The following is a 27,582-nucleotide window of genomic DNA, read 5'->3' on the forward strand; positions in this document are numbered from 1 at the left end:
ATTCTCTCCTCTATCTATCTCCCTGGCAGCCAGTTAGTTCTGAGTCTTAATCTACTATAATGGAAACTTGGGGGAAAAGAATGAGAATTGAAAAGTATTTCCTCCTCCCCCCACCCCCAACTTTTCTACTAAATTGCTACAACCCTGTGTATTTGGGGGCTGGAGAACAAGAAGTCATATTTTACTAATTCTTACCAATGAATCCTTTTTATAATTATCACTTAACACCATGGTAGCCCCTGCAAAACCAAGGTAAGAAAGGTCTTAGGAGCTGGAAAGGGTGGAGCATTTGAAAGACAGAAGTTTTCAGTTCATTTGTTCACAGATGATTATTGAGGTCCTACCATGTACCAGGATGATGTGCCTAATACAGGGGTGCACTGATCTAGAGCAACCCCATCCCTTCACTTAATTGGGCTTCTCGTCTAATAGAGAAATTAGACCTTGAGTAAGAGCATAAAAACATTTGCCTTTTCCACAGTGTTGTGTGGGGCTCAGCTTTGGAGTGCCCTACAGAAGCATCTCTCCAGGCTGCCAACCCTGTTCAGTAAACATGAGGATGAGTAAGAGAATCTTAGGGCAAGGAGAAACGTCCATCTGCATTTTGGTGTGAATGGAATTATGGCATTCACCTTACACTGCTAGTTATTCTTCAAAAATATTACTCAAAGAAGCAAGAATTAAAGTTAAAAGTGTATATAATAAGAGGGTAAAGAGTGAAATATAGATTCTGTCTCAGAGACTATTTAAATATCTAGAAGATATTCAGCAGGGAGGCATGCCAGCCAGACAGAACCTGTAGCACAAAAGAGGAAGAGCTTTTTAGCAAATTCACTAATAACTGTTTCTTGTGAACTGTAATCATTTGCTAGTTTGAAATGAAGATGGTTCCTCTTAAACTATTGAGCAGAAGTGACTACTGATACTTAAGGGTAGAAAAATGGAAATAAGAGTGTGGTGAGTTATAGGCATACTTGCTAGATTCCTTCAATGATTTGGTGATTTAAATGCTATGAATTTAAATGCTCAAGAGGGCTTGCCTATAAAATGGATGTCACTTGAAAACAGTTAAGTCAGTCATCAGATCATGGTATGTCAAATTTGTAATTTGAGGTGTTTCTCTTTTTCCCTCACTTTAGCTTGTCAAAATCCCTAAAAATGACCCCCCCAATGAAGTGCATACCTTTAACTTCTATTTGTCAAATGTGGGTAAGGACAACCCTCAGGGCAGTTTTGACTGCATCCAGCAAACATTTTCCAGGTAAGTACATGTCAAGGTATGCTGAAGGGAGAATACTTTTTCTTTGAGAGGTTTTTTTTTTTTTTTTTAATTAAACAATAAAATCTATAATAGCCATTCCATAAATGTTTATTGAATTGAATTATAGAGCTCATTTATTAAGAAATATTGAGCACCTATGTGCTACAAATTACATTTGTCACTGTGGATACAGTCATAAAAATTTTAAGATTCTTGCTCTCAGAGATTTTTTAAGGTATAGATTTTTTATCTATAAAACATTTTTTAATTCAAAACAAGTTTAAGCATTTTTTTAAAGTTTGTATTCACTGTATTTAAATAAGAGTGGCTTATAGTAATATTCAAGGGTAAAGGAGGGGAAAAAAATAAATACATATCCCTTTCTTTCTTGCCTGCACAAGCCTTGTTTTAAGATAGATTTTCAAACTTTTTTATGCTGCAACATAATGGAAACTAGAAATTAACCCCAGGATAGCAGTCACTTCTAATTAAAAAGGGGGGGGGGGGCAGGGAGGAAGACAAGAATATATACCCATATATATCCCAGGGTACCATGGAACCCTTATCTACTCAGGTCTTCTGTAAACAATAAGCTACTTGTTTGACTCTTCTTTGCTATGGTTGTTTCTGATTTAAGAATGTGCCCCTTGAGGAGGGGGAGTTTGTTCTGCCCATGGATAAAGACAAGGCCTTAGAACCCGCAACATCCCGAGAACATTGAAATTGGCCCAAAGTGCCCCCAGGACATCATCCATGCCTATCTCTCCTCTGTACAGTACTTGAAACTGTGTAAGCGCTTGCTGTGCGTGGGAGAGAGGAAAAGAAAGCTATGTTCCAGGGGAGCATAGGAGTCAGAGATACAAAATAAGACACTTCACTGAAAGAGTTCTAAATTTCTCTTCCCATTTAGGGTACTAAATAACTTTCTATTCTATCTTAATATGCGATTTTCCCTGAGTATATGTTAATTTTGCTATATAAAAGTTGCCCACCTCAAACATATATTCTTTGGTATAAATTGTATATGTTACAAATTATCTAGATCTTTCTTTACTGTCCACTGTGATAGCTACTGGCTGTATGTAGCTATTTACATTTCAATTTATAAAAATGAAATAAAATCGACATTTTAGTTCTTTGCTTACATTTACCACATATTATAACTCAATAGCCACATGGCTCGTGGCTATCATAGTAGACAGCACAGATACAGAACATTGTCAACATTGCAGAAAGTGCTCTAGGACAGCATTGTAAAAGATGACAGAAGCATCAAGTATGAGGGCCCTGAGTGATTGTATAGTTCAGTCCCTTCATTCCACAGATGACGATTTTACAGTCAGACAGGTGGTTAGTTGATGACAAGGCTGAATGAGAACTGGGTTCTCCTGGTCCAGTGTCCTTTACATACCATAAGGCGCACTGATTTCTAATGGTGGTGCTATCACCTATTATGCTTGTCTTTAGAGAATTTTATTATAGTAAGAACACTTTGACCTCAAATTCAGCTAAATGTCCCATTAGGAATTCTGAGCAACAATCCCCTCTTCAAAACCAGTGATAGCATCATAGGTAATATGGTTTCTCCCTCAGATCATAAATACCCTGTGTATTTATTTCTACCTTGCTTGTTTGGAGAATTGAGTTAAAGTCACTTACAAAATGCTACATGATGCAGCAAGGGAAATGAAACAGTTATTGTGAGAAAATTGGGTCAAATACATTAGTATGATCCAAATGTGTTTTATAAAGTATGATCCAACTATGAAAGTGTTTAAGGTGCTTTATAAAATGGTCTTCTATGGGTATAAATTGAAATTTGCCACTATGAAAACAAAAGCACTGAAGCTTTCAGTTCTCACCCTGGCAAGCATACTTTTTTATAATTTTGTTCCACCTTTTCTGTTGAATTGAATTTTTATTTTTCCCATGAATCTTGTCTCTCTTGTAGTTGTGCAGCCTCCTCTAGGGCAGAGGCTTCCTTATACCCCTTTTCTAGGCTTACTATGCTGGCTGAGCTCAAACTAAATGCTATAAGTAGATGTTCACAAAATAGATACTAACTAATCTCCTTTCTTTGTTTTTACATCTCCTTGAACCTCACTTTAATCATATCTAAAATGAGGAAATCCCAAAGTCAAAATTACCTTTAAAAAATTCCTTAAATCTCTCCATTCACAGGCCTCTTGAACAGTAATACACACTCTATTACAGGAAACAGTGAGCTAGGCTAGAGAAAGACTCTAGGAATGTTTACATGCATATGTCAAAGTAATTAAACTTTTAAGGTAGCTCAGTTGAAAAGGGATGAGTGGACAGTTCTACAAGAGAGTACTCGTTCTTGCCTGCAGGGTTTAGCTCAACGGTGTTTTCATGTAATCATCTGGTTCTTACTTGGTATAAGCTGTAACTTCATCATGATTGGCAGTAGGTTCAGCTTATTCTCACTGTGTAAATTACTTAAATTATTTGGTGGGAGATATTGAAATCCAAACTTCCTGTCACCAGATCTTCATACTGTAGTTTTTCTTCTCACTTATTCTTCTTCCCACTTTCTCTGAGAGTTAAACCTTCCTCCCTCCTTCCCTTCCCTTCACTGGTCTTTCAGCATTCAGACATGTGCTAGTCTGTCTCATAAAAAAGAAAATAAGAGCAAAAACAACCACCCTCCCACTCACTGTGTACCTGAAATCTGACTTCATTCCACACCATTCAGTGGAAACATGCACCCCCCAACAGGGCCTTGACCACTGGAGAAGAATCTATTGGATGCTTATTGGTTCCTATTGTTCTAGACTCATTGCCAGCATGTTACACTGTAGACCACTCTGGTTCTTGAAACATGCTATTCCAATGGCTTCCATGACACATTGTTCTTAGAGTTTCCCTCTACCTCTTCAGTTATACTTTTTCAGCCTCCTGTGGTCATCTTTTCATCTTCCTCTTATTTTAAATGTTAGTGTTCTTCACAGTTGGTTCCCTACTGAGACCTCGCCTTATTTCTTCAAAGTCATCATGTCCAACACTGAACTCATTTTCTCTCTTGTAGTTCTACTCCAGTGCCTCAATAAATAGCAGCTCCACACACCTAGTAGCCTAGGTATGATCTTTAACTTCTGTCTCTACCTGTGGCTAATCACTTATCAGATCCTGTCAACTCTGCTTCTCCTCACTGTCTGGACTCTCTTTACTGTTCTGCATTCACACTGCCCTACACTGGTTCAAGTTCTCACTTCTTGCCAGTAATCCTTCAGTAGACTTCTAACTGGTCTCCTGCATTCACTTTTGTGCCCCCTACCTCCCAATCTGTTCTTCATCCAGATTGATCTTTTTACAGTACAAATGAGATATTTTCTCTCCCCTGTTTTCAGCCTCTGGTTTTCTTGGAATAAAATCCAAAATCTATGCCATGACCTCCAAAGCCCTATATGACGTACTTCTCATGCCCTCTTCAGACTCATCTCTAATTGTCCTTTCCAACTCCCTTTGGCCAAACTGCAGACTTCCTCCACACTTCCCCCTGGGCCTGCACAGGTTGGTTATACTCCCAGAAAACTTCTGTCCTCCCTGCCCCTCCCTCTCCTTTCTAAAGGCATCACTTCCTTTTGAAAGCCTCCACCTTACCCACAATCCTGATGAAGTACCTTCCCGGGGTTCCCTGTCTCTCCCCCCACCCCGCCCCCGTTCCCAGCATCTATCACACTGTGTCATAATTTCTAGTGTGCTCATCCTTGTCACACATTAGAGAGCTCCTTGAAGGAGGGACCACATCTGTCTTAGTCCCTGTCTCTTTCTGTCCCTCACACATTGCCTGGCATGCAGTCCCTGCCTAAAAAATATTTATGAGATGAAGGAACTGTTTTGTTTTGTTTTTTTAAATAGCATTTGTACAGTTACTCACAATTTATAAAAATTTTATTAATCCTATTTCTTGACATCATAACAAATCTGCTTCCAAGTAAGTTTGGAAATAGACTATCAGAGCTATAGTGACATTTTTATTACTTCTATATTCCAGTCTGTTTTAAGGCCATAGCAATTTCTTTTTAAAATACCAGTACAACTGTTACCATGATCCCCTAATTTTGCCATAATACTTTGAAACAGAGCCATCTTCTAGGCCAGTGTTAATATGCATGATTTTTAAATAAAAGTTTTCAAAAAAATATTTGCAAAAGCCTCTTGTCCAGAATGTTCTTCAATATTTGCCATACAAATAAGTCATCTTCTATAGAGATTTAACAAAATGGTAAATATGAAGGATACAAATGTTTAGGATCTTTGGGCTATTAAGAAATCCCAGTGTTGAACAATATTTTGGTCTTAAAATTAATTATCTTACTGAAAATAAAAAGCATTACAGTAGGTCTGTGTCTTCTAGTTAGTTCTAAAGCATGCATATTATGGTTTCTATAGGGGTAAACTAAACATTTTTCGTATCAGTGGTAGATAATTTTTTTTAAAAATGACAGAACTACAGTGCTCATTGAGACTCTGGTCTTCAACATAAATACTAATGTTTTTTCAGAATTTTACAGATTTGGTCTCTGAGAGTTCATTTTACCTGTTCTATTCAGATTATGAAAAAAAAGTGATATGAAATGAAGGAGAGAAATTTAAATATTTTAAATTTCAACATCTTAAGTTATTAATATTAGTTATTTCCAGATTGCAAAGCTATTATTTGGGCTGCTGATTTTAGGGTTATACAGCTCTCACTTGCTTTTAGTGTACAAAATGAGGGATGTCTCTAACAAAGCCACTGTCTTACTTGACAGCTCTGGAGCCTCCCAGCTCAATTGCCTGGGATTCATACAAGATAAAATTACAGTGTGTGCAACGAATGACTCGTATCAGATGACACGAGAAAGAATGACCCAGGCAGAGGAGGAATCCCGCAACCGAAGCACAAAAGTTATCAAACCCGGCGGACCATATGTAGGTTTGTATAGATATCGTTCTCCTTCTCATTGAATTATTGGAATAATTCAAGACCACTGTAGGTAAATACTGGTAATATTAATTTAATTTTAACATAGAATTCGTTTCTAGAACATTTTAAATAACATAGTCAAAAATCATCTCTTCTCTTTACACTGATAGTAAGTTCAACAGGTAGAAAATCCTGAATCCTTTGTTAGCTGTTTGTTATTATTTCACAATACTGGGATTTGGCCATGTTACTTTTGAGGTTATAATAGTGGTACCATTGTGTTTTCTTTGACACTGGGTGATGTCATTTCAGTGATGGACAGTATAGGTCTTGTTTTGCATTGTAGGGTTATTTTTACAGTAAAATCCATTGGTAGAATTTCAGAGGATCTTTTGCACAAGGAATTTTTATTGCAAAATATAAAATGTGCTTATAGCAAAGCATTAGGGTGATGCCTTTTTGGTACCTCAGTTGTGATGTCGTTTATGGATTCTCATCCTCATGTATCCATTAATTAAGAGTCTGCCCCAGCCCCATCATCTTTATCATCAGCTCACACAAATATCCATCAGAATGAAGGGAAGTAGGACCAGACCAGCAAGATGAATCTCTCCTTTATGAGCAGTGACCCTAACAATTTTAAAGAGTTGATTGACAGTGACTATTAACAGTAATAGGGAGAATTATCAGGAGTGAAGAAGAGCTCTTTGAGGCTTTGGTCAGTTTAATGACATAAGTCACCATACATAAATGATGAAAGAATATTAATTTGGAAATGTAAGTGCACACAAAAAGAGTCTCTTGAATAACCAAATTCTTTAATTAACATCTTTCCATGGTTTGGTTTAATTTTACTTCTGCATTTTCCCATTGCTGACCCAGCTACAGTACATTCAGCTTTGAGAAGCTCCACTGGTGTCTTTAATAAGTATTTCTTTGGAACACAGCCAGTGCTCTTGGGACTTGGTGCTTAGCTTAGATACATTTAGTTTGGTTTAACAACAATTCATGGACTCCCCAGGTATCTGTACCCATGGGGCCCATTCCCAACCCACTAAGTTACCAGCAGTGAGATTTTTCACCTTCCCTTTCCTGCTGAGTGAGGTAACAACTTCCAACTTCCTTTCTTTCTCTTTATGCTCACAAGTAACTTAATTAACTTTCTCTGTAGTAGGCTAAATCTTAAATTGTTTTAAAAACACACACAATCTGGCACACTTAAGTACAAACTGTGAAATATTTTTCTACTCTGTCCAATACCACCATTTATAAACAGTGAGACAAATTGGTGTGTTTGACAAAGGAAAAGAAGACTGAAGCCATCAAAATGATTTTTTTCCCCTCTCAATGGAACTAGCTGAAAAACTTTACCTTGATTTGTTCCAAAGTCTGCAAGTAAGCAGTGATTGTACCTTTCCATAGAATTATCCTTGGGTGTCCCCTCTGTTTGTGTGTTTGTTTGTTTTGATAGGGTCAGATACAGTTTATCTGCACAGCATGTTACACAGCAGAATTTTCAACACATAAAATCACATAAACCATACCCTTCAAGGAATTTTAGAACTTGCAGGGTTTCTTATAGGCATTACAGATAACTTACATACATTTTTTAGGAGTGACTACATAAAATTTGAGGTTATCTAAGCTTAAATTTGAACCAGATTACATCCATGCCATTTTCAGACAAGCTGGCCTCCCTCTGCACACACATATGTTTGCCCCACAGAGCCCTGTAGTGATATCTGCCAGCCTACGTGCTCCACTCTGCTTGTCCTCGGTGCCCCAGTGGCCCGCCAGCACAGTACAGTGTTCTTCTCTGGTCTTAAATCTTGTCATTAACCTCCTCAGCTTTTTACTCTCTGGGTCAAATAACCTCAGCTCCTTTTAACTTTTCTTAAGATGGCCTGTATCCCAACTCTTTAATTATTTTTATTGCTCTCCTCTGCACTGCCTCCATTTCCTCACCTCAGAATTCAAAACTTTTTAATTTTGTACTCTTCTTTGTTAATGGTATATTTTGACCTTTTTCTTTTAATCTTATTCATTGCTAGTCCTTTACCATGTTTCTTTCTTTTAGGCAGCTCAGTTTGTGTCTTCCTGCCTTTTTCAGTACCTCCAAACTGACTCATTCATTACTTTGGAATGCTCATCATTCACCCTTCAATACTAACAGTACCCAGTACTTACGGAGTACTTGCTATGCAGAGACACTGGTTAGCACTTTACATGTAGTTACTCATCTAGATCTCAAAATCACCCCATAAGGGAAGTTATCATTGCCTCTCCATTTTACGTATCACATAGTTAAAATCAACAAATATCAAATACGGGTTTGGCCTCTTAACACGTTGTGTTATTTCCTTTAGTTCATAATTGAATATATCATATAAAATGATACCAGAAGCTCACCTCTGCCACCTTAGAAGTACCTGCAGAACAAGGCTTCTTTCAACAGCGTCAGCCTGGGTGGAGGACAAATAGGAATAATGCTAGTCTCATTGAGGGGCTGTGGTGGCACAGTGCCAGGACAGGCCTCTGGCAGCTGAATTGGGCCACAAGCTCAGTGTGAGAGGGTGAAGACTGCCCCTAGGGGTCACCTGGCCTAGTCACCCAAAAATATAAGCTTTTGCGACCCTCTTGTAGACTGAGCAAAACCAAAATCTATTTTGCCTGGAGAGGAGCAGGAGAGGCTTTAACCTAGAAAACATCATTAGTATTTCTTCAGAATATTTCCACTTCTAGTCATGACATTTATATCAGTGGTGAGCATTGTTGTGTTGTCATAATCCTTTCCCTTTGTTTAAAAAAAACAAAATCACTAATCACTGCTTCCATTTTACTAATAAGTCTGCTCACTGACTTGTACCTAAATTCTGAAATGTTATTGAATTGTAAATTGGTAATACATGCTAATACTTATTTAGGTTTATAAAATAACCCAACCAATCTAATTTCTAGGATTCTTTTTCCAATTTTCCCAACTTCTGCCTCATCCTGCTTATTTTTGATGATGTAGTACATGTTTGAATGACCTTCGACAAATCATTTAACATCTGTGGACCTTAATTTTCTCAGTTATTAGATAAGGGGTATTTGAACTGGATAACATCGAAAGTCCTTTGTAATTATAACATTTTTGACCATTACGAATATATATTTGAATAATAAACCTTTGGAAGAAGTGATCATAAATGCCAAATGTGGAGATGGTTTCCATTGCATTGGCTTATGTATTTAACCATGACAGTCACCCCGTCATCAAGGTCCTGCCAGTGTTTTTAAAGCATTGGGTCCGTGTTGCCAGGGCTTCTGATCAGGTTCCACAGAACAGAAAAACAACTACAGAAGATGGCAGTCCCTGCTCTCTTTCTGATGTACTATTTTAACACCTTCCTTTCAGATTGTTTACTCACAGCCGTTAGACGAAGGGATAAATACTTTCACCATCTCATATTGAATGGAGAAGTTAGAAGTAGACTCCTTGTTATGAAACAGCAGTTCAGATATAGTCCCAGATTACCCAACTCTATCAGACCCACTGCTGCTGTTTATATAAGGAGCCTAGGGAATTGATTAGCAGTTGGGTCTGGGAAGAGAATTAAGTTCTCCCATGGGCTTTATTAAAAGAGCTTTTCTGAAGCAAATGTAAAGAAATAAAGCCTTTCTTCTGCCCACTTTGAACTGACATTTTCTTGCTTTTCTTTTTAGCATCTCAATTCTGTAACTACTTAGAGTACTGATGTTTTCTTCATCTGTAGCCTGTCCTACCTTGAACTAGAGAACTCCTTCCTGGTTAAATAGGCACAGACTGATGGGGCGGCAGTCTTTGTGTGAAACTCAGTAGCCTAGTGTGGCTCTGTTGTTCTTTTAGCATTTAAAAGAAATGGGTTACCCCACAGGTGGCTGTTCAAAGGGAAAACAGGGCATCTGGCTGGCTCAGTCAGTAGACCATGGAACACTCAGGGTCCTGGGTTCAAGTCCCATTTTGGGCATAAAGCTTACATTAAAAAAAATAACAAGTAAAAAATAAATAAAGGAAAAATGAGATAAAGGTGAAGTGAGTGTACTAGGGGTAGGAGATTCATGTACCAGTGACAGCCTAGCATTAGGCCCCAGGTGAGACTCCACTGCTGTCATATCCCAGACCAGATTCTAATTTTTGGTCAAACATCATACCCATGCTCCTCTTAGAGAGCCTCCCTTATTTGTCTGCCCTATGCTTACTTCAGGGAGGGGCAGGGGCAAACTCAGGAAACCTTGGGGCTTTCTGGAGACTGAGAATCGGAGGTGGGTCAGACATACAGAGGAGGTAGGGCAGCCTGGAAAATACTGGTAGTACTGTCACTTTTTGTTTTTATTTGCCTTCCTTGCTGGCTTGAATTCATTCTAAATGACCAATCATGGTGTGTGTGAGCCCAGCTAAAAAACATTCTCTGTCCACTCACCTCCCCAGAGAAGAGTGGTGGGCAGGGCTCCATAGTCAGCTTTGTTTGGTGAAGTATAAGCTAAACAGGTTACAAAGGGTAGGGTAGGAGTGTGGGATTTATAGCACTTCCTAAACTTTTGTGACCCTGGATTTTTTTCCCCACAAATTCCTATTCAAATTTCAAGGAACAGTAGTGTTTGTTAATACAATTATAACTAAGAAGTGGTAGATTGGAAGGTTTATGTTTGCTGTTTTAGAAATTTTAGTGTGTCTTCATATGCTAGCATCCTGGCAGTGTGGGAAAATACAGACCACATTGATTCCGGCTTCTCTGCTGTCTACTTGCTCTCTTGCTGTCATTCACATTGACATTTTGCTAGTCATCAAATACTGAATCAAGGTCTGCTAGTGGACAAAGCAGCCACAGCCCTGCCCATATGGAGTTTACAGCCTAAGATGAAACAATGGCAGACATTGGGCATTTGTTCATAATGCCTTTCCCACAAAGAAGTACATGTAGGAAAACTTAGGTACTAATTAAGAACAGAACCTTCCACATGTTAAGTGAGCACTTTACCGTTTGAGCTTATCCCATTGAAAGTCTCAGTTTTCTCATCTGTGAGTGGGACCATGCCTGTTTCATCAGGTTACTGTATTGTGAGATCTAATGAGTGTAAAGGTCTTAATATAGTGCTCCCCCACCACATAATTGTTTCATGATAAATATTAGCTCCCTGCCCATCTGACATTGATCTATCTCTAAGAAAAATACAGAAACCAAATCTAAATCTATCTCCAAAACTCTAATTGCACCTTAATAGCTTTTCTTATCACTGAGTAGTGCTCCTTTAATGTTGAGTTCTCTTGTTGTGCAATATTTTGATCTGATATTTACAATTTGTTATGTCCAGGCAGTAGGGAAATACAAAAGCCAGTGAGATCATTCACCCTTTCTCCTCTATTCTACGTAGGATTGTGTCAAACTAACAGCCCCTCTGGCCAGGCCTCAGGACCCCTGCATGGACAGAGTTACTATCAGTACTGCTCCTGCTCCATTAAGCTGTTTTCACCCCAGACTGCAGCACTTAAGAGACTGCTTTTGCTTATCTGCTGTTTCTAGTTGCTAGTCTTGTTCCTAATGCAGTTGTCCTACATTATATGTTATTAATATCCGCCCCCCAACCACATGGCATAGAGTTGGAGGTTCAGAGTGTATGAAAGGTGCTATAAGAGTCCACCTCAAAAATGATAAAATGAGGGTCTTACACAGCAGTTTAATTCTAATTTTTTCTTCAACAAGGAATTGTTACCAGGTTTTGTTTTTCTAGAAGGAAACATTTGCCACTTCTCAGTGTTAAGTTTAAGCAGAAAGTGGGTTAATTACCAAATGGCACTCGCCTGGCAGGAATGATGGGAAGGCCTCATTTTTACCATTTTCCATTCCTCTAATTCACCTGTGTAGCTTCAGCCCTGCAGAGGAGGTATCTGCTTGTCTGGCCCTCTGAGATTTTTTGTTGGTTTTGGTTTTGTCTTTTGACCCCTAAAATTTGTTATGGCCTATTGAAAAGGAGTATGTCTTGTGGTTGCCCTTGTGAATGTTGACCCCAAATTATGTCTGACTCCCCTCTTTGTGGTCCCTGAATCTGTGAGATTAAGATAATTTTTCAGCTCAGCCAAAACTGTGTTCTTAGTGAGATACAACAGGTATTGCTCACATTTCACATTTGTTATATTCATTTCTGCCAAAGAAATGACATATAATATGTACATATAAGGTCAGTAAATAGCATGGGTAAGCATGGAAATTACTTTATTTGCACTTAACATGAACTACCTACAACCTTAAAATTCCCAACCACTTGCTACAGTTTGTGTCACTAATTAATATCCATATGTAGCTAAATGGACAGAATGATTCTATATACATATTTATTCCAATAAATGCTTCTATCAAGACAATTTCAAATCCATAATCTTAGGCCATTTATTCAAAAAGCTTTCTGTTTGCATATCTCTTTAATGTAAAAACTGAAACAAAGCGGCCTATAATTCCCTCCAGAAATGAAGAAGTACCTGAATCAGAGTTGAGGAAACTGAGATGCTCATTATAATCTTACCCACAAATGTGTAACAATGTCATTTCCACTGGACTTTAGGGAAAAGAGTGCAAATTCGGAAAGCGCCTCAAGCTGTTTCAGATGCAGTGCCTGAGAGGAAACGGTCAACCCCCATGAATCCTGCAAATACGATTCGAAAGACTCACGGAGGCAGCAGTGTTTCTCAGCGTCCATATAGGGACAGGGTGATTCACTTACTGGCACTGAAGGCTTACAAGAAACCGGAGCTCCTGGCTCGACTGCAGAAAGATGGTGTCAATCAGAAAGACAAGAACTCCCTTGGAGCAATTCTGCAACAGGTGAGACATGCAGAGAGAGTTCCTTCTGTGCGCCTTCTTGTTGAGAAGTTCATTTCAGAAGGCTTGTTGTTAGTATTATTTAAGGTAGAGAAATTTCAGGATCATTTTGATCAATGTATATGAATTATAACTCTTGAATATTAAGCCATCTTGTTTTAAAAACACCTAATGAAAAGCTCATTGAAATGTGGTCATTTATAGTAGGTCTTATAAGCTAGAAGCTTAAAAAAGGCTTTAAAAATGAAGTTTCAAGTCATTATCTTCATTTGGGTTAAACAAATTTTGCTCTGAAATTCCATTATAAAAGAAGTTTTTTTAAGCTTATTTATTTTTGAGAGAGAGAGAGAGAGAGAGAGAGAGGGAATGCACATGCAGGGGAGAGGGAGAGAGAGAAAATCTCAAGTAGACTCAGCACTGGCAGCGCAGAGCCCAGTGCGGGGCTTGAACTCATGAAGTGTGAGATCATGACCTGAGCCAAAATCAAGAGTCAGATGCCTAACCGACAGAGCCACCTGGGCACCCCAAAAAGGTAAGAAGTTTTTGTTGGCTGATTTTGGTCTTGGGTCACTAAAGTACTGCTGTAATTTTTATTGTTATATAGGTGAAGTTGTACAGTTTATTCTTATCAGTCTTTGGTTTGTATAAGCTAGAATATGTTTACCTACTAAATAGTTTCAAATGTGTCTTGCCCTGCATGCTTTTTACTCTACCTTTTTTTGCCACTGAGTGTGCTGAGATCATTCAGTTGTCTTTATTAAGGGATATGAATATGTAAAGTATTACCTTTGATCAATTACCTTATAATCACAAGCTTAAGTATTAAAGTAGGTTGTAGATTTTGTTGATGTCACTAGTTTGTCAAACTATAACTTGCTATATTTTTCATATTGATTTGGGGTCATAAATATTGATTACTGTTCAAATCAAAGAATTTTTTTTCTAAAGCAGTAACATTTCCACAGTTCTTAAATTTCACCATTAAAAAAAATAAACCTATAGGTTTTCATTTATTATTCAAAGAATGACACTTTTAAGTCCCTTTTTTTCATCTATTCTCTTACATTCAAGTCATGATACTAAATATTATGAAAGAATAAAGCCAAAATCTCCAATTCTAGGTTAATCAACCCCCAGTGTATCTTGGACATTCTCAAGGATCTTATTAAATTGTTTGAACACTTTTTGGAAACACTTAATTTAAATCCATATGTCACATAGCAGTTTTAAGAGCTCAAAAGACAGGGTGAAAGAATGAATGAGTGTCAGAGTGTGTATGTGTTTTAATTTTTTTTTGGTGGGGGGAAGGAGGGAGGTTCAGGCTACATATCACAAAATACCTGATGACTGAATCTCCAGGGAGGTTGTAAATTACCTCCTAAGTTTATACGATAAAATGTAAAATGATGGCCGAGGCAATTCATTCACACAGAGGGTATTATTGATGTCAGTAGTTATGTGATTCTTTATATGTATATAGACATAAGTACATTAAAATGTAGGTATGCTTAATTCAGCAGCAAATGGGACATGAGTGTCTTTATGTTAAATCATTTGGCAGAATCTAGAGCATAATCTTAACTGCACATTGTAATCTTCTGGGGAGCTTTTAAAAAATGCCAGTGTCTGCACTCTAACCCAGACCAACTAAATGGAGCAACTGAATGGATACTGACCATTAATTGAGAGGGGGAGGGATGGCAAAGGAACAGGTGTATGGAGGGGCACTAGGATTTCTGTTCAGGAGATGTCTGTTAGCCATAACCCAATAGTGATAGATGTTTAGTAGTTACATATAAGGCCATGGTGTTGAGACAACAATTGGAGGTAGAATTATAAATTAGGAGATAGCAGTATATCAATTGGCTATTGAAAGCCTTATAGCTGGCTCAGTTGGAGGAGCATGGGATTCTTGATCTCAAGGTCATGAGTTCCAGGCCCATGTTTGTTGTAGAGATGAAAGAAAGCAAAGAAGAAAGCCCTAAGGCTGAATGAAATAATGATGGTAATGAAGAATACAAGGCAGACAATAGGTCCTAAGCACTCCAGCATATAGAAGAGTGCACAAAAAAGACAAAAAGGCAGAAGGAGGAAAGCAGGAGAAGGTCCCATTATGAGGACCTGAGGATAGTCTGTAGTCCTGAGGATAATAGGAAAAAGCTAAGCATTGTATTTTTCCACTTTGAGAAATCTGGTTTTGTGTCATCTTGTTTGCAAATTTGAATCTTAAGCCTACCATTTTCTACTTTATAACAGTATTAATGTTAGATTAATGTTAAGCTGTAAAAAAACCATAAACTATCATAGTATATTTGATAGTACTTTAAAAAGACACAGAAAGAAGTCAATTTATTAAAAAGAGCATTTTTGGGACACCTGGGTGGCTCAGTTGGTTGGCTGAGTGTCTGACTTCAGCTCAGGTCATGGTCTCGTAGTTTGCAAGTTTGAGCCCCACATCAGGCTGTCTGCTGTCAGCACAGAGCCTGCTTTGGATCCTCTGTCCCCCTTTTTCTCTGTCCCTCCCTGCTCACTTTCTCTCTCTCTCTCTCAAAATAAATAAACTTAAAAAAAAAAAAAATTTCAGTAGGAAATAACTGGAGGATTACCTTTCCACCAGCCTTAAACATGACTCTTGCTTTGGCACCTGAATCTGTACATTTTTATTGTTGATGGAATCTAGGCCTGGACACTGTACGAATTGCAGTTAAGCAATAAGAAGAGATTACACTTGAGAATAAACTAGCTGACTAATAACAGTAATTTGGGGGTTATTTTGCTGTACGTTTCCATTTATTGGTTTTCGGGAATTTCAAGGACTTTGAATAAGTGGTTCTTCAGGAGATCTGGCAACTACAAGAAGCAAGCTTAGCAAGCCAAGGAAATGACAGACAAGGGCATCAGAATTGATACTATTTATGGAGATAATTTCTGCTGATTGCTGAAGGGAAAGTTTATAACCCAACATTTGGGCACTATTTGGTTTGTACGTAATACAAATGATCAAAGATTTTTACTGTGATTCACAAGTAACGGGAGTTAATGGCCAGAAGTAAATAATGAAGTTGTTAACCTAACTCCTTTGACTAGAAAAACTTGACTTAAAAATATATATATAAATAAATAAATCTTCCTCCACTTTTTGCCTCAGTAGGCTGTTTGAATAGAAATGTCATGTGGTGGACATTCAGGGAAAAAATATTTAGCTGCATATATAAAGTTTTAATTCCCCAATGAAGTCAAACAGCATTTATTGAGACCTGTCATATGCAAAACTGGCAGTCCCTTTGTAGCCAACTGGTACAGTTGTTTTCAGTGTAAATGCAAAATGTTGCCTGTTTTGGGTTAGGAAATAGCAAAAACGGCTAATGCTCTGTTTTCACACTATGTGCCAGGTAGCCAATCTGAATCCTAAGGACCTCTCGTATACCTTAAAGGATTATGTTTTTAAAGAACTTCAAAAAGACTGGCCTGGATACAATGAAATCGACAGACGGTCATTACAGTCAGTGCTCTCGAGGTAAATTTTTCTTCTTTGAAACCGATCAAGTAAGTGATAATATTAGTTATTGTTATTTTAGTGTTGAGAAGGAAAAGAGAAGCAAGAGTAAGCTTTTTATCATGAACATTTGAAAATTCTCTTCATAACTGGAACATATGTATGTATCCTTTACAGAAAATTAAATCCATCTCAGAATGCTGCCAGCACCAGCCGTTCAGAATCTCCTGTATGTTCTAGTAGAGATGGTGCATCTTCTCCTCAGGTATTCCTAAAATTACATAACCATAGCCCCTATGTGAACTCTAGGGACCAGCTAGTTCACGTGGTCTGATTTATGCATGAGAGAAATGAGGCCCAGAGAAGCCGCACAGCTTGCCTACCCAAAGTCACATGGCCAGCTCATGGCAGAGCTCTGTTTAGAATTCAGGTCCTGGCTCACAGCCCACACCTCTTTTTCACTACACAGCACTGCTTGTCAAAGTGCTTAATATCTACTCTGCTTTTCTATATTTGAAGTTTCCATTTTATTATAAGATTATCTACTTTTTTATTTGGTCACTACCTAGAAGACTTACCCAGTCCTGTATTCAGTCTCAGATTATATTGAAAATTGGAGGCATTTAATACTACCTGAAACATGTTCCAGAAAAATATTCTTAAGGAAAAATGTTTATAAAATAAGCAAATAAAAAATTCTGTCCTTTTCTTAAAATTTTTTTTTTTCAACGTTTATTTTTTTTATTTTTGGGACAGAGAGAGACAGAGCATGAACGGGGGAGGGGCAGAGAGAGAGGGAGACACAGAATCGGAAACAGGCTCCAGGCTCTGAGCCATCAGCCCAGAGCCTGACGCGGGGCTCGAACTCACGGACCGCAAGATCGTGACCTGGCTGAAGTCGGACGCCTAACCGACTGCGCCACCCAGGCGCCCCTGTCCTTTTCATACATGTGTGTCCTTAACGTATTTTTCAATTAAATCCCAGTCAGAATATTCCAATTAGACCTCACTCCTTCCAGCTTAAAATTTCCCCCAAAAGATTCTTTATTTCCCTGATTTGGGGATTGACAGTGGGACAAACCTATCTACCCCAGTGCTGCTCACACAGTGCTCCTCTCTCTGGACCCTCCTCCCAAGGATTCGGGAGACAGGACAGATGTGTGGACAACAGTAAGCTTGCTGTGGGCAAAAGGCTACTCACATGTCAAAAACTGTTAGAAACCTATTGTGAGGAACAGAGGGAGAACAAAATAAAAGCAATTTTGTCCTTGCATGTACATTGTCTGTAGAATCCTCACTTTTAATGCCAACTGCCATGAAGTTATTTATACTGTAATCTAATTAATTATGTAATGGCTGCCAAATCAATGGTGCTAAATTGGAAACAGAATAATTAATGGGATGATTAACTGTTATTTTTTTTCAAGGTGAAGCTTAGGCCACATTATTACATTGGATGTATGCTTTGTACTTTTCGACTATCTGAATTCCCTCTTTAATTTAAATATTGTTATTGCTGGATTGGGACAGTATTAGCATAATTTTTTAAATTTCTGAAATACTAATTCCATATCATTTTTATGGACTAGTTATTAAAACTTACCTTCCAATCCGATGAAGAGATATATTTAGAGGGGAAAAAAAACTGAATAGCATTTCAGCAATAATAGAGATACTTAGAGAAATTACTTTGAAGTGCTGGCTGTTCCCATTTTAAGACAGATAAAATAATAAATGGCAGCCAAAATATTCATAAGTAGAGCATGTTAGCACATTAGAGGAGGTTAAATAAGTATAGGCTTTTGTTGCCCTTTACCTACCCTTCTTAGTCCTCACCGAGTGAAATGGTACAAACTGCTTTCTCCTTCCTCTCTTTTACTATAACTAGGTCAGCCACAGCCCTCAGAGGAAGAAGGTTACCTCTTCTTAGTACTCTCCTAAGTGGTACAGTCCACATAAATGGCATAGTCTCTCCAAGAACTTAGGGTGGGCTATATGATCAGAAAGTATAAGTACAGTTGTTCATATGGTAGCCAATGATGCACATATTGAGTTTTAATGCAAAGTGGCTCGGTTTTTTTTCTGCCCCTCCCCAACAGAAACGGCTTTTAGATTCAGATTTCATTGATCCTTTAATGAATAAGAAAGCTCGAATATCTCACCTGACAAATAGAGTGCCGCCAACATTAAATGGTCATTTGAATGCCACGAGTGAAAAATCTGCTGCAGGCCTCCTGCCGCCTCCTGCAGCTGCTGCCATCCCTACCCCTCCACCACTGCCTTCAACCCACCTGCCCGTTTCCAACCCTCCTCAGACTGTAAATTCTAACTCCAATTCCCCTAGCACTCCAGAAGGCCGGGGGACTCAAGACCTACCTGTTGACAGTTTTAGTCAAAACAGTAGTATCTATGAGGACCAGCAAGACAAATATACCTCTAGGACTTCTCTGGAAGCCTTACCCCCTGGTTCAGTTCTACTAAAGTGTCCAAAGCCTATGGAAGAAACCCATTCAATGTCTCACAAAAAGTCCAAAAAGAAGTCTAAAAAACACAAGGAAAAGGACCAAATTAAAAAGCATGACATTGAGATGACTGAAGAAAAGGAAGAGGACCTTAAAAGAGAAGAAGAGGAAATTGCCAAGCTGAACAACTCCAGTCCAGATTCCAATGAAGGTACACTTTACATTTGTAAAACCAACATGTGTTAAATGATCGGGCAGAGCAGACTATCGTGAGGGACATTATGCTGTTTATATAATTAGTAATGCTTTTTTATCAAATGACCTTGTGTTAATAATCTTAGTGTTGTGCTTTGGAGCAGATTTTTCTTTTCTTATATTTAACATCAGTAATTTTTGGTCTCTTTTTAGCCAACTATTAAACATAGTTTCTAAATTTGATAATAACATGGTAACATTTGAAAATGACTGTTATCCTCTAGAGACCCCCTCTTAAAAGGTAGACTTTGTTGCTCTTTTCCATAACTGTCAGGGTATTGCACAACCTCAACGTGACCTATTCTCTGCCATTCTTGAACTAATTTTACCAGACACACAATTAGCGATAAAAATAATTCTTTTCCTTCTTTGCCAGAGAAACAGGGTCACCCCTGCCTTAATTAATGTTAACACAGGGGAAATGTCAAATTCTTTATAAAACCAGCAAGGTAAGATTGCATATGCAGATCCATAACATCATCTTTATTCAGAGGGAAAGCAATTTGTCTTATGCAAGGCTGTTGGCAATTTGCTTGTTAGAGCTTAAGAAATTATTTTTTCAATTTTGAGAACACTGTTTTAGTAAACTAGCATTAGTAAAATTTAACCATTTCAAGCTTTTGAAAACTTAAAAAGCCAGATAACCTAAAGATGCAAAGAAGCTTAAAATAATGCTTTACTTCTAAAGAAAAACTAATCATAGGAAGACCACTTACCTAAGGTGTAATGATTTTTAACACCTAGTAACAAAATTATATTTTTCTTATTTAAAAAAAAAAAGTTGTGCTCTAAACCTTAATGTCCCCCAAACAGCACATCCAAGATTCAAGCCCCTCATTTAGCATTGCTGCCAATTTTAAACTCAGCATAACCAAAGCAAAATTCTCGAGGAAAATACGACTTTAGAAAAGTTACTTTAATGAAGAGGTTAAAGAGTGTTGCCTTTCTGTAATTTGCCCATAATACTGGAAGTCTGTAATTCTTAGATTTAACTGACCATTTTTTACCACATGAGAGGAGCTTTGCAGCATAGTAAAATGCAGTGCCTTCACTGACCTGGATTGACTATACTGCACATCACAGCTTATCTGTTGAAATATTTAGATCAGTGTGATACTGTATAGTGACCCAAAAGGTAGGTGTAAGCTTTTTCCCTCAAACACTGTTGTACTTAAATTTGCCAAGTCAGGAAGAGGCAAGCAGTAATAACACCTTGTGTTCAGAGTTAGTATACCTGGGTATATCCCAGTCCACACACTTCCAACGCTGAGATGGTGATCCTGAGTCAGGCTAGTGCTGGGAGGATTGGATCCCAGTATGTTGAGATGTACAGCAAAGTTTGAGTGTTCTCAGAGTTGGAGACTTGAAGAAACAGACTGAGTCTCTGAATCCTTCACTAAGGATGTAGTACCTTTCAAAGCCATTTGAGATTATCACAAACTGAGGATAGATCCAGACCCACATCCCCTGAATCTGTTGGAATTTATCTAGGTCTATGGCAAAGAAGAAGCCAGGTTTACATGCACTCAATGCCTTTTCCTTTAAGACTCAGGCTATTATTAAAAAAAAAAAAAAAAAAAAAAAAAAGGAGTGGGGGGGAGTCTCAAAGTCTACACACACACACACACACACATATAACAATAAGGCCACAGAGTTTGCATAATTTATTTCGTATACTTGGTCTTTTAAAATGTTGAACTAAGGAATTATCAAATATTCCCTTTTGTTTTATATTGAACATGTCCATTTTGCCAGCAGGCAGGGTTAGGATGTGAGTTATTAATTTAATTCTAGTTTGAATGATAAAAAGTTACCCTAATAAAAAGTCTAAACTTACCCTCAGGAACTGTTGGTTGTGTTCAAACAAATAGAATCCTGAGTGAGGGATTTTACACATTTTCATAGCATAGCCATGAATGACTGGCACTTTATTTGTCTTTTTTTTTTTAAACAAATCTGTGTAGTAATATGAGATTTAGAGATAAGAGACCAGAGGAGTGTACATCGGTGTTCAGTAATGACTTATTTTAAATTACTTCAAAACCCATATGGGAAAACTTCCTACCCCTTCCACTGTCTGCATACAAAAAGGGTAGCAATAAAATACAGTGACTGAAGCGGTCTGCTACCTGACTTCATTGTCTCATCTGCCTTGTTCGAATCCTATGAAAAGTAGATGTTGATGTAAAATTTGTATCTTCCATTGTGTGGCTGCATCTGCCAGCACAGTCTTTGAATTGCTGGGCAGATGCCACAACTGTTATTGAAAGAATAGAAGACTGACCTTGGGTTAAGACGGAATTCCTTTATTGTGCAGACACTGCGGTAGCCAGGGCGCTTTCAATGCCTGGCGTCAGTTCTGCTGGCCCTGCTCACAGGGCCTCTGTTGTTCGTGTGCAATTGTATTCCTTGCTCACTGTTGCTTATTGAGATGGAAGAATAGAATTTGAGGAAGAGTGTTCCAGATGTTTCTGATCTATTTTAGAATTATAGGCATTTTATAACCATACTGTTGAGTGAAAGCTTGATTTTTTTTTTTTTTTCTTTGTAGGAGTTAAAGAGGGCTGCACTGCCTCCATGGAGCCTTCTTCAACAATTGAACTCCCAGATTATTTGATGTAAGTTCAGATGTCTGCCAATGGGAGAGAACTGTTTAATTTTAGAAAGTTTGCAAATTCTTTTCCCATAATTTGCAAATGAGAAAAGAAGTTCCAGAAATAGAGTCCCAGAGCCACCCCTGCATTTGAAAGGCTGCCATTAAGCCTGCTCGTCCCAAATCCACCCCTGTCTGCCTAAGCAGGTTGTGTCTCCCCCAGTGCTGAGTTCTGTTCTGTGGCCTTTAAGTATAGAGAAGCCTGTCCTTTGTTCTGTGGCCAGGTCAGGCATTTGATTGTGGAAGATTTCAGGGGTCTGACTCTTCAAAGCTGACAGTCTATCAATGCACATTCACTTGTTGACCCAAAGAGAGAGTTTATTACTGATAAAGTGCTTAAATCTCCACAGTTAATACAAAGTAGAGATAGACTGATTTTCATTTAAATAAAGTTCTGCCATGGAATTAATTTTAAAAGGAGAGAAGAGTAAAATCAGATCATTTCACTTTAGTACCAGTTATAATGTTTTTCTTGTTATGACAACAAGTTGCTAAACGCTGAGCTGGGGACATTTTTGTAACTGGTTATCTCAAAAATTATAACTTGTAGACATAATTCTAGCTTTTTTATAGACTCAAAGGCTTCTGTAAGAAGAAATAATTAAGTTGCAAGAGCCTGGAAAAATGGAGAGTGGAAGAACAAACAGATTTGACTGCAGATAGCTTTGAAAATGAACAAGTGTGCAAAATAATTTGAATGTAGATTGGAAAATGGACTCTGAGCTGTATGAACGTTTTTTCTCTATTAGCATCTCATGGTGGACAAAGTTAAACTATGCTGTTTAGCATTCCGTGTACCACAAAATGTTGATTTCCAGAGTAGAGAATATACTTAAAATGTGTTACTTTTGCTTAACAGTAGTGTGAAAGCTATACTTATTGGGGAATGATACAGCATGAAACCATAATGCTGGTTATCATCTCTTGACTAAAAAGAACCCAAGAAACCATACCAAGCACTCTCTCATCGGAGGCGGTATTTGGTTTTAGAGTTCGGGGCGTGGGGGAACTTTGAAAAGTGGCCACCACCAAGCTGGCCCAGGGAGGGTTGCTTGGGGGACAGCATAGCGTCTGGCTCCACTGATGAGGGGGTTCGCCTCTCCTACTGCAAACCCACTTCTCCTTAAAAGTCTTGCGGAAGTTGGCCCCCTCCGTTGACAACTGCAGGACTGTGCTCTCATTCTCTTGCGGTGGATTTTGAATTCCTCTTTTTTGTAATAGTGATGTAAACTAGTTCTATGTGACAGAATCGTGTGGGGAGGCTAAAAAAGAATTCTAACCCTTTCCTCATGCACTCAGGATGTTGCTGTGCTTTGTCAACTTAACCAGTTAATTCTATATTTAAAAACTGGTTTTTAACATCCTAATCTAAGGGATGGTCGCTGCATCTGCCTCAGTGCATTTTGGCACATTTGTCACATTTCTGGCTCTCAAAAATCACAAAAGTATGTAACCTGTGTAATCGTTTGCTTAATTTATTAAAGTAAAAGCAATTTATTTTGTCACAAAACTGTCTTATATGATTATAGCCAATTTTCTTAAAATGGTGAGAAAGCATGGATTTTCAGAAAAATCACTGCAATTACAGAACTTAAGCTGTTTCTTAAGAAAACCAAAAAGACATACAATAAAACCTTAATGATCAGCCTCTGAATAATTCATACCTAAACCACAATATCCCTAATTTTTATATAATAAGAATACTTTTGTTACTTGTGGCTGTGAAATATCCAAACCCTTTAAAATTTTATTCCATCATTACATTTAGAGCCAGCTGTAGAACCATAATAATTTTTGTTAAAAATAGTGAAATGCCTTTCATTAAAGTGCCAATATAACCAAATAATCTTCTATAATAGCAACACAACTGTTGGCCAGATTGGTGTTTTTCCCTAAGGAAATTATTAAATAAAATACTGAGGGTGTAGCCTTGTGTGTGATCTTGAGAAAGCAGGATATTTCATAGAACACATTAAGCCAGAGTTTCTCGAGCAGTGTAGCCATTTTGCTTACCTGCACTTGTCCCCAGGAAGCTCTTTCCTGCCCTGGGCTTCCTCCGCTGTGACATCAGGACAGCCCTGCGTCACTGCTTGGCTCACCACACTCTTCTTACATCAGAGACATCAGCATACCAGTGCTGTCTCCCTCACACTTAGAAACCGAACCTCCACAGAGGCTAACTTGGCATGAATAAAAATATTAATGAGGACATTAAGTGCTCAGTTGCATCGCTTTTCTCACATTGCCAACCAGACATTTGTGCCATCTCATTTTAAATAAAACTGGTAAGGTTATCTAAAACCATTTTTGTGAAGGACTGAACTCCAAGGTTTTCCCACAGTTAAGAATATCTGTGCATGTCCGGGAGTGCTGAAGCACCTGCCCCTGATGGAGATTGCTATGGAATGTCAGTTTTTATCTCAGAAAGTCAAGGGAACTTAGCATTCCATGGCAGGAACGCAGAGTACAGAGACCCAGGCCAGCCCCTGGTGTGATCCCACTTCCCAGAGCCACAAACAAATAATACTGTGTTTTAATATTAAAATGATGTTTTAATTTGCTTACCACTGAATAAACTGACACGCTGGGAAAATGGCCTTCACTCACCAGTTCCCTAGAGGTATTTACATCCTAAAGTAAAACAGATTCGTGAAGAAACTAAGTTAGAATAATACTGTGACACTGACGTTCAGTTACATAGAATATGACACTTTAGGGCTGAAAAGACCTAGAGAGATATGCCCTTTTTTCTTTTTTTTTTTTTTTTCTTCCAGTCTGTCATTTCAAAAGAAGAAAATTATTCATTCCCTTTTGTATTCTATACATTTGCCTAGTCAAACATGGGAGGAAAGAGGCAGAGGGAACAAGCCTCAGGTGCCTTACTGGCAGCAGGTGTAAACGGCCAAAAGACAGACCTCCTCTTAGCCGCACAACTAGAGAGAGCTTTGACTTCAGCGTTTACTTAGTGACTGGGTGACAATCTCCTGGTTTCATGTTACCCACCGAGTCCTTCTGTTTCCGTGTGACTCGGAACAGATGGGTTGGCCTCTGCCGCTAGAGTGGTGGTGAATTATTTTGGATAGAGAAAGGTTTAGGAAGCTAAATCTGTATAAGCCTTGTTTTCTAGTCACACTTCAATTCCATTGCCACCGTGTTCTTCTCACATTTAACTTTCCTTCACTGAACATCTTAAGCTCTCCTGTGGGATAATTTCACCTGAAAGTTCTTTGAAGGAGTGACATGGCAGCAAACAGTGGCAGGGCAACTTTCAATCTAGGGAAACATGCTTGGATACAGTTTCTAAATATTTGTTTTAAATGTCAGACTTGTGCATTATGTTTATTCTGTAGTCTGTCTCCATTTATATATTTTTTTCTTTTTTCTTATTAGAAAATACATTGCTATCGTCTCCTATGAGCAACGCCAGAATTACAAGGATGACTTCAATGCTGAATATGATGAATACAGGGCCTTGCATGCCAGGATGGAGACTGTAGCTAGACGATTTATCAAACTTGATGCACAACGAAAGCGGCTTTCTCCGGGCTCAAAAGAGTATCAGGTAAACATGTTTGCTCCTAGACAGGCTCACTTCCATATTTTACCTTCTTTGTTCTCTACCCAGTCCACCCCCAGGCATCCCACTGGCCTTTGGAGAATGTCCTCTGGCAAACCAGCCTCTCTGCAGCTTTTGGTCTTCATTGAAAATTAGCTAGGAAACTAAATACAGTATTTGAAATAGTTCTCTAAAATAAGTAAACACAACGAACTGTATTTCTGTCAGTGGAAAATAACTTTATATAACATAATATGTATAAAATATTGTAATAGAGGCTTATATACTTACTGTAACATAATAGAGTATCAAGGTAAAAAGCAAACACAACTAAATAGGAAAAAAGTTGATTTGGAATTCATTGAAATATTTAACTGCATTGCCAACTCAGACCATAGCTGTTAGATCTTGTGCTGTTCCAAAAATTGCTATTTCAAGTCTATGTTTTTTTAGAAAAAAACTCAATCTGGCCTAGAATAGGGAAGATATAGACATAAGATATAAAAAGGGTTTAATACCACAGAGATTTGGGGCTTAAGTGAAGAAAAGCTTGGTGTTTCCAGCTATTCCAAAGACTGACATTTGTTAACAGATACTAAGCCATTTTCCCTTCCTTACTTTAATTAGTAGTATTACCATAGCTGGCAAACCAGTAAAAGCCAGACCCACATACTGGTTGTTCTTTCTCATAGTTATAAGCAAAAGGATTAATACAAATGAATGTGTCCCTCCTTATGTAGGCCAGATAAATTTGTCACAATTCACAACCATAGACGATGCCTTCATTCTGGCCTAGTAACTGTTGTTCTGACAGGGACCCACATGAGAGAACGTGAATGGGTTTCCCACAATTGGCAAAACAACCTGAGAGCATCTGTGCTCTAAAGACCATGCCTTCCATTAGTGGGTCTTAATCTTTAAACAGGCTGCCTAGAGTTATGGAAGACTTTGCCAGAGGAATTTGTGTTTGAGGGTGCAAGAGGTCATTGATATGGTGGGGTGTTTTTTTCTTTCTTTCTTTCTTTTTTTTTTTTTTTTTTTAACATGTAGTTATTTACCAGTGTACCATGATTATATTTAAACTAAAATGTAATTCCAAGGATTGCTTAGTGGTTAGGAGCAGGCTACGGAGCTAAACTGCCAGGGTTTGATTCCCAGCTCTACCATTGAATATTTGTGTGGCCTTGGGCAAATTACCTAACTTTCTTCAGAATTCCCATCCATAAAATAAAGTGATTAGATAGAGTTGTGCAGAATAAATGTAAGTATTTGGAAACTGCTTAGTCCATAGTACATAAGGTTAGATAAGTATTAGCCATCTTCCCTAGCCACCCAATTTCCCTCCTGAGAGGCAATCAATGGTACTGGTTTCCAGTGCATTCTTTCAGAGGTTTGTGTGTGTAAGATGTATATACACATGTATATACACAAGCAAATTCACCTGTGTGCTATATGTAATTGAATCTAAGATGTCATCAGTTACAATATGTACTATTGTCTTCTGTTCCAATAAGTTAAACTGTCACACATTATTTGATTGCATTAAAATGAGAGGAAACGTGCATCTTAGAAGGAAGTTGTTAGAATGTATTATATTTCTTCTCAAATGATATCAAACTGTATAAGTCATTCTGCACTTTGCTTTTTTTCACTAAACAATATAATGCATCTTAGAGAACTTTATATAAGTACATGAAGCACTTACCCCTTTTAATGGCCTTTTCGTATTCCTTTGTATGGATTAATGGACATTTAAATTTTCTTTACTGTCTTTTGCTTTACAAACGGTACTGCAGCAAATAACCTTCTACGTGCAGCATTTCACTCAGGAGCAAGCAAATCTGATAGAGAGGTATAAGTGCTGAGTCAGTTTTGCATTTGCTATTTTGATAGCAGTTGCCAATTGCCTTCTTTAAAGAGCGTACCAATTTACATTCCCATCATCAGTATTTCCCCACCCTTGCTGAATGTGTGTTAGCTGTTTATATTGCCAAAAAAAAAAAAAAAAATTGTTCCCTTCTGATTTTAATTTTTAATTTTGTAGAATGTTCATGAAGAAGTCTTACAAGAATATCAGAAGATCAAGCAGGTAGGAATCATCACTGTGGGTTTCTGACCCGTAGTTGG

At 38.1% G+C, this 27,582-nt stretch overlaps 1 protein-coding gene across 1 annotated transcript in view; it reads left to right on the forward strand.

Moving 5' to 3' along the window:
- Positions 1-27,582, forward strand: part of ELL2 (elongation factor for RNA polymerase II 2) — a 73,314-nt gene that overhangs the window by 41,794 nt on the left and 3,938 nt on the right. Inside the window, exons 3-11 of the mRNA XM_025924379.2 lie at positions 1,140-1,261; positions 6,040-6,203; positions 12,777-13,036; positions 16,426-16,550; positions 16,707-16,794; positions 18,629-19,202; positions 21,798-21,864; positions 25,290-25,461; positions 27,500-27,544. Of these exons, the coding sequence (XP_025780164.2) occupies positions 1,140-1,261; positions 6,040-6,203; positions 12,777-13,036; positions 16,426-16,550; positions 16,707-16,794; positions 18,629-19,202; positions 21,798-21,864; positions 25,290-25,461; positions 27,500-27,544 (1,617 nt within the window). The remainder of the gene's footprint in view (positions 1-1,139; positions 1,262-6,039; positions 6,204-12,776; positions 13,037-16,425; positions 16,551-16,706; positions 16,795-18,628; positions 19,203-21,797; positions 21,865-25,289; positions 25,462-27,499; positions 27,545-27,582) is intronic.

Source organism: Puma concolor, chromosome A1 (genome assembly GCF_028749965.1).
Source record: "Puma concolor isolate L17-30 chromosome A1, mPumCon1.1.hap2, whole genome shotgun sequence".
NCBI classification, from domain to species: Eukaryota; Metazoa; Chordata; class Mammalia; order Carnivora; family Felidae; genus Puma; species Puma concolor.